General features: G+C 52.2%; 1 protein-coding gene across 1 annotated transcript; it reads right to left on the bottom strand.

Annotated features, from left to right (window-relative positions):
* Window positions 1-4,360: 4,360 nt before the first annotated feature.
* Izumo1r (IZUMO1 receptor, JUNO) lies at window positions 4,361-6,568 on the bottom strand. Its single transcript, XM_028859591.2, is given in 5 exon segments — window positions 4,361-4,637; window positions 4,750-4,885; window positions 5,635-5,714; window positions 5,717-5,822; window positions 6,431-6,568. Coding segments are annotated over 5 exon segments (729 nt in total). The 3' UTR covers window positions 4,361-4,368.
* Window positions 6,569-7,981: the final 1,413 nt, after the last annotated feature.

Below are 7,981 nucleotides of genomic sequence, written 5' to 3'. Positions count from 1 at the left end.
CCAGCATGCTATTCCTAGGGAAACTCCACCTTGGTGGGGACCGGTTTCAGTAGTCTGAGAGACAAAGGGATGGACACAAGGGTTTCTTCAGAAGATCTTCATTCCTGTCCCACGAGTAGAAAGAACTAGATGAAAAACTGTAAACTGCCCTATTTTTTCAATTATTTGTGTGGGTGGGGATGAGTGTATGAGCCCATGTATGTGGGCATGTATACATGTGAGAATATATGGAGGCCAGAAAAAAACTACTTGCAGTTCCTCTGAGGAGGATTAAAGGTGTTTGTAGAGTGTCTGGCTTGTTATGTGAGTGATGGGGCATGAATTCTGGACCCCATGATTGTGTGGTGAGTGCTCATGATCATTGGGTCATTTCTCTAGTCCCTACCCTAGTTTTTAAATCCATGATTCCAATTAGGACCAAGTTATTAAACCCAAATATTATTCTGCCCAGTCATATGGACTCCAAGTACCTCATGTCCAGCGTCCTCTGCCAATGGCACACATTTCAGGGAAGACCCAAAGTCTTCCCTGCCTTTGGTTATCTGCCAAAATGCAAGTCATAATAGCTGTAGATAGTGTGCCCTGAATAAACAGCCTTTGCTGGCACTCATCGGAGTGGTCCTTGTTCCTCTCCACACTCTAAAGCGGAGTCTTCCCGTGAACAGCCCCACCCCACATCTAGACTTTGCCAGCAGCATATAAACAAACAGCTATGTAGGAAACCAACCCAGCTATACAAAGTTAATCCAGCCTCATTCGTAAATGTAGACAGATAGCCAAAGTCACCAGACTTGGCAAACCAGCTGTGCACGGAAAACATCAGAGAACAAAACAGAGCGACCTTGGGGGGAAGTGCATCTTTTAGAGACTAGAGACAAGCGTTTGAAAAAATTTTAATTAGATCTTCAGTGAGACTTGAGAAGATATTACACCCACAAAACCCAAAACAGCAGGCTGTGAAAAACAAGGGAATGGAAAGCATCTCTTGGAAATAATTAAAAATGGATTGCTGAAATAAAAAAGATTGGAAGATGAATTCAAGAAACCATGAGCACAGAGTGTAAAAAGGTAGTCTGAACGCATAGTAGAGGAGAAAAATCAGTTTAAAAATTAGCTTTGTGTAGATAAATGGTTGTGAGTGTGTATTTCTCAGTCATACTCCTGGAGTAGAAGGTGGCGTGACTGGGGCTCTGAGCTGTGTGTCAGAAGTCATTTGGGCCCATATGTGTTAGATCTGGTCAAAATAATTTGAAACTCAACAATTTGCTTCTCTTTTTATGAAACTTGCCACTTGTCCCAAAAGCAAAAGGGGGCAGGAATCTGTCTCCCCTGCCAGCATGAGCTCTCCCAGGTTCACCCAACTGCACCTCTAAACGTGTCCCCTTATGGACTTCAGTTCCACTTCATGCCACGGTGGGCCAGGCTGGTCAGTGTAGATCTGGAGCCTGGGGCCAGCTGGAAATGGTGGTCAGCTGGAGATGGGGGTCAGCTGGAGATGGGGGTCAGCTGGAGATGGGAGGTCAGCTGGAGATGGGGGTCAGCTGGAGGGGGGTCAGCTGGAGAGCTGGAGGGGGGGTCAGCTGGAGATGGTGGGGGTCAGTTGGAGCATGGTGGGGATCAGCTGGAGAAGGGGGGTCAGCTGGAGAAGGGGGTCAGCTGGAGAAGGGGGGTCAGCTGGAGAAGGGGGTCAGCTGGAGATGGTGGGGGTCAGCTAGAGATGGGGGTCAGCTAGAGATGGTGGGGGTCAGCTGGAGATGGTGGGGGGTCAGCTGGAGATGGGTGGGGGTCAGCTGGAGAAGGGGGTCAGCTGGAGATGGTGGGGGTCCAGTTGGAGATGGTGTCAGGAGATCAGCTGGAGATGGGGGTCAGCTGGAGATGGGGGTCAGCTGGAGATGGGGGTCAGCTGGAGATGGGGGTTCAGCTGAGAGATGAGGGGTCAGCTGGAGAAAGGGGGTCAGCTGGAGATGGGGGTCAGCTGGAGATGGGGGGTCAGCTGGAGAAAGGGGGTCAGCTGGAGATGGGGGTCAGCTGGAGATGGGGGGTCAGCTGGAGATGGGGGTCAGCTGGAGATGGGGGTCAGCTGGAGATGGGGATCAGCTAGAGATGGGGGTCAGCTGGAGAAGGGGGGTCAGCTGGAGATGGGGATCAGCTGGAGATGGGGGTATCAGCTGGAGAAGGGGGGTTGATACTATAGGCTAAAGTTGTGGAATCAGATGGAACTTTGGGGTCTGCTGGGGCTGGGAGTTAGACCTGGCTTGTTTCAAGCACACTAATCAGAAAAAGAGACAAGGGCCACACATCAAGACTTTCATGACACCCAAATGAAAGAGCTGATGTGTTGCATACTTAGAGCCCTTCCTCCATAGAAGGCCGATGGACTCTGACTATTTAACAGAACGAGCCCCGTTTTCTTCACCTCAGTTTTAACTCTACTTTGGCGAGTTTTACACTTTTAACTAAAAACACTTTAAAAAATCATTAAGCTCTTGACTGTATGAGCAAAACACCCTCAGATTCCATTACCCATGGTCCTCCATTCTGAAGAGAAAGATGGGGGTGGGGGTGTGCCTGTATTGTATATTGGCTAACTTCAAACTTGCAGCAATTCTCCTGCCTCAGACTCCTTGGTGCATGCCGCCACGCCAGCTCCCTGTATGTCATTTTGAAGGTGTGTGTACTGATTCATTTATAAGCCATGGCAGCTCTGTTCCTTGTGGCCTCTGCCTGGGAGCCTCCACAGGGTTCGAGAACATTCTCTTTCTGTTCTCTGCTGGAATTCAAGCCTTGCTTCGGTGAGGCCCTCTTCGTGCTCATCTAGCTGGCTCCTTTCTTCTAGACATCTCATATACAAGTTTGTCCCCATTGCTGCTGCCAGCTGTCCCCTCCTCCCGACTCTGAGCTCCACACTTGGTTTTGCGATGCCAGCGTTCTCCTGGGGACACATTTGTTTCATGAATAAGTGAGCGCAGGAAGAATGCCGGCTGAGTCTGTTGATGAGCAGAGTTTGTGTCAGGCAAGATCAGCATCCTTGAGAAAATCACCTTCTCTGTCCCTTTGTCACATGCGTGACAGGGAAGTCACCATCTAGTGCTGAGGGAGGGTCAGCTTCTGGCTCTGGGAGATTCCTGGTGTGCAGATGGTGCTGTGAACCCACTCACAGCAAAGACTTGAAGCCAGTGACCTTTCCACAGTTTAAGTCTGTGCTTCTGTCTCAGACTGTTGGATATTACTCCTTTCAAGATCTAGTAAATGGGCCCCTGGCTTTCCTCATCTCCTTTTCTGTAAATTAAATCGTCTGATCCAATGCCTTACTCGTCTCCAAAGGGGGAAAAGTTCAAAGCAGTCTTACATGAAGATGAAAAGAATTATCAAGACCAAAAGAATTCTCAGGTGTTACAGAGCAAGTGGAAAGGCCTCGGGGTTGGGGACTTAGCTCAGTGGTAGAGCGTTTGCCTAGCAAGTGTAAGGCCCTCGGTTTAGTCCTCAACTGGGGGAGAGGACAGTATCAGAAAGCGGGAAAGTCAGCTTAGCGCTCAAGGGTCCAAAGTTCAAGACTGCACCACTGTGACAGTGGGGAAGAGGAGGAGGGGCTGGGGTGTGGCTCCTTGGAAGGGAGCTTGCCTGGCATCTAGGAACCCTGGTAGCGCCTGGCACAGCATGAAACCAGGGGCGGTGGCTAAGTGTGTAATCCCAGCTAGAGGAAGGTGGAGGCAGGGCCAGAAGTTGAAGGCCATCTAGTTCCGGGCTAACAAGGGATACAGGAGAGTCTTTTTCAAGAAAGGTAAGGGGAGGGACAGAGGGAAGGGATGGACATGGACACACGGACACACGGACACACGGACATACACACACACACACACACACACACACACACACACACACACACACATTGTGAGAGAGAAACATTCCAAATGGCCAATTAATATTAAAAATTCTCACCCCCATCAAGGAAATTAAAATCTCAATGAGGACAAATCAGCTCCCTCTTTGTTCATCTTGGGTTGGTACCCATGGGACTAGAACAGAGTGCCACATGAAGAGGAGAGTTTCCCTGTCATTTTATTTTGAGGGTACCGTGATAGGACAGTCACTTGGTTGTCAACATTGTCTCTGTCACAAAAAAAAGATGCATGTAGACATAAGAAGTGCCTGGAATCCTATAGTAGTGCTCATTCCTAAAGGCAGGAGAAACAAGTCACCTTAGACTGCTGGGTACCAGCTGCCATCCAGGCTAGTGGAGGCAAAGCCAGACAGTGGAGGGGACCCCAGGTAGCATGGAAAGTTCAGGCCTGCTCTTAACCTGAATAGCCTGAGGAAGGAGATAGCCATGGCCCAGAAGGATCAAGGATGTGGGGAGGAGAGGGACCCTCAGGAATGGAGCAGCCGGTACAGAGAGAAGGCTGAGAGGGTGTAAGAAAGCCCCTGGGCTGAGGCAGAGCTGGCGAAGTGGAGGGCCACTTCCACGTTGGGGTTGCCCTGGGTGGGCTCAAACCACTTCTGCAGACACTGTCCACTATTCCTGCGCTCAGGACTGGCCTTGAATGTGTGGCTCCAAATCTTCTCGCAGAGATCAGCAGGGGTGGGGAAGTAATGGGGGAAAGGGCGGCAGGGCGCCTGGACTGGGCAGCGGTTCTTCCCTGTGGAGGTTGAGGATGGTCTCCTACCTTCCCATTGTCCTGCCCCTCCCATGTCCCCCCGTCATGGGGGTAGAAGGGGTTGCACCCTCACCCAGGTGGCGGGTCCACTCACCTTGACTCCAGTGCCAGCCACTGTGCCAGTTGGATTTGCACGTGTGAGATGTGCGGCAGTCCTCCCACCATTCCTCACAGTCCTCCCGGCACAGCGGCACACCCCAAACCCGCTCTTCCTGCCGGTCCGGGACCACCTGGGTGCAGGAAGAGAGAGAGGGAGAGATCTAATCCTTTATAAAGTCCTTAAGTACTTTCTCTGTGCGTGCACGTGTGCACATTCTGTAAGTGCAAGGGAGTGTGTGTGGTGCCTGAGTGGAGGTCAGAGGACAGGCTCAAGCGATGCTCTGCAGGCGCTGTCCGTGTTGGTTTAGAGGCAGAGCCCTCACTGGCCCGGAGCTCACCAAGCAGCCTAAGCTGGCTGGCTGGCAAGCCCCATGGGACGCACCTGTCTCTGCCTCCGTATGCTGAGATTACAACAGCTTGCCTCCACACCTGGCTATTTTATATGGGTTCTGAGGATTGAACTCGGTTCTCATGTTTGTGTGGCAAGTGCTTTACCGACTGAGCCATCTCCTAGCCCTAGGTACTTATTATTATTATTGTTGTTGTTGTTGTTATTATTATTTGTTAGTTGTTAGTATTATTGGATAAATGAGAATCATGAAGCTGAGTGGCTATTTGCTCCAGGCTATATGGTTTGTAAGTAGAGGAGATGGAATCCACACTCAGATGCATCTCATTCCACCCAGTCTCATCCTACTGGCCACATCAGACGTGCTATCCTTTAGGGACAGAGGCAGCTTCCTCTTCATCCCTTCCCCAGGCCTCTGGCTCTGCTCTTATCTCTAGAGGGACAGCATCTCCTATTCCCACTCGACTCCTGCAGATGCCAGCCTAGGATTAGTGGAAGGGCATGGAATGGGTCTGCCTCCTGTCTCCTCACCGGCTGGATCCAAGGCCCCAGGTTGGGGGAACACGCGTGAAAGCAGATGGCCTGGATGAAGTGCTTGTGACAGCTGGGGTCAGCAGTCCACAGTGCGTCATGCTGAAGTTAAAGAATGAGGACTCTTCCAGGTGGGCTTCCCAGCTCGTGGCGAGTGTGCAGCAGGCACTGGCCCGCCAGGGCATGCACTGAGGGGGAGGGAAAAGGCAGAGGGTAAGAGGCTGAGGTTGAGGGTCCTGGGCAGAAGGGTGTCAGGAGAGGGGACACCATGAGCACCTCTGTAGAGGAGGGATCCTGGGATCCATCACCATGCACGGGAAGAACAGGGCACCTGACCCCCTCCCCCTTTCTTCCTGCCACAGAACACAGCTTCCTGATGTCAGCTCCAGGGAGGCAACACATCCAGGAGAACAAACAGAAAGAAGTCCCCGGGAGATTCAGGCCCCTGGGCTATGACGAAGGGTAGGGAGGAACTTAGAGTTGGGATGTCCCTCCCCCCTGTAATTGCCATTAGGAGACTGCCAAGTAAACAAATGAAGCGCTGTGTTTAGCCAGTACATGTTGGCAGGAAGGCTGGAACTGACCCATGGTTGGCCAACAGAGCCTCTGGGGTCACCACATGGCCTGTTTCCCAAGTGGCCAGAGCAGCTCAGGAGCAAAATCCTGGATGAAGGAACACAAACTAAGGAAGTAAATGATCAGGGCTGATGGGGTACGGAGACCACCCTGCCTGGATCCCTTCTCTAATAAGTCTAAGAAGCCACCTCAGCCCCTGGGTCAGTTCTGGTCCCTGTACCTCCAAGAAGAGCTTGTCTTCTGGACCAGGTTCTCGCTTGTGGTGCTTGTCATTCATGCAGATGTTGACTGGCTTGTCCCCTGCCAAGGTGGGCATGACTGTCCACAATCCCAAGAGGATCTGCCACCATTGTGCCATGACCTCCTGCAGAGAGGAGCCTGTGATAGAGAATATCCAATCCCTCCACAACACCAGGCACTAAAGATGGACCAGGGCTCCAAGACTCCCTTAGGTTGCTAGAACATTCTGGCTGCTCCTAGAACCTTCTGTATAGAGCAGCACCAGAGAATGTCAAGGCAGGTAGAATAATACTTGGATCTGACACTCCACTCCCAACCATTGCAGAGATGCAGAAACCAAACGGAGCAAAAGAAAGAAAGGAAAATGGAAATAACAGCTCTGAAGAGGAGGGCGGGTGCGGAATGGTTCCAAGCCACGCACCACTCGGTGATGCATGGATTGGGAGTATAGAGCATCAGTCCCAGCCCACAGCCAGCCTCTTGGCCAAGTAACCAATTCCCAGTAAGCAGATTCTCCTGTGACCAAAGGACATGGTGGGGTGGCCACACAAGTCTTATCCATCAAGTGCCAACCCTGGTTCTATTCCCTAGGAAGGGTCCACACAGGCCCAGAGCTCCTCAGAGTAGCTCATCCCCACTCTGTCCCTCCAACTAGAGTCCTCTCCTTAGAGCAGCAGCTCACTTCAGCCAGCCCCAGTCTATCTCAAAGCCACCCTAAGCATCAGGTTGGGCCGGCCAATGTTAGGAACCCTGCTGGCCTCCGGGAGCCGGAGCTGGGGGCCCATCCAGGCATGAGGATGTGAGGCGCCTTGCCCTCTAAGCCCTCACCCTAGCCCAGGAACAGGGAGGCTGGCCTGTACCTTGATGCCTGTTGATTATTACATTCCCAGTTCTCTTCTAGGTTGTAACTGGCAGTGTGGGGGTGGGGTGGGGGTGGACAGAGAGATCCCCCTCTGCCAACACAAAGGATCACCCTGCTTCTGGAATGCCCCTTCAGTCCCCACCACCCAGGACCTCACAGCTCCTCTGTCCCCTAGGCCTAGTGGAAACCTGCCCTAGACATAGGCAGTCTAGCCTGAGTTGAGCACCTCAGACATCCTAGGGATTGGAGACCCAGACTCCGCTGCAGAACCCATCATCAAGTCTAAGCCCAAGGCTGTTCTCTCCCACAGCGCCCGCTCCAAGTCTGCACAGAGAACAGATGTTCTCAGACCAGGAAGGTAGGATGGAGAGAGGAAGGTGCCAGCCCTTTGGGCGTTCTCTTCAGACTTACTTTCAAGGCAGGGCCCTCCTGATTGCTCCCTCCGGCCTGACAGAGGCGAGCAGGCTGAGGGCACCCCACCTGCTGCCCTTTTAGCCCCCTTCGGTTTCTATGAGATACAGGTGCAGAGAGCAGCAACAGCTGGAGCGGAGCAGCCTCAGTCTCCACACATCCGAGAGTTTGTCTTGAAGAGAACCAAGACGTCCCTGGCCCAGAGATCCCTGCAGTCAGTGGCAAGTTCAGCTCTCAGCACTGCCTCTAACCCGTGAG

Source organism: Peromyscus leucopus, chromosome 7 (assembly GCF_004664715.2).
Source record: "Peromyscus leucopus breed LL Stock chromosome 7, UCI_PerLeu_2.1, whole genome shotgun sequence".
NCBI classification, from domain to species: Eukaryota; Metazoa; Chordata; class Mammalia; order Rodentia; family Cricetidae; genus Peromyscus; species Peromyscus leucopus.
Note: the sequence above shows the minus strand (reverse complement) of the source record. Positions and strands in the feature narration are given on the sequence as shown.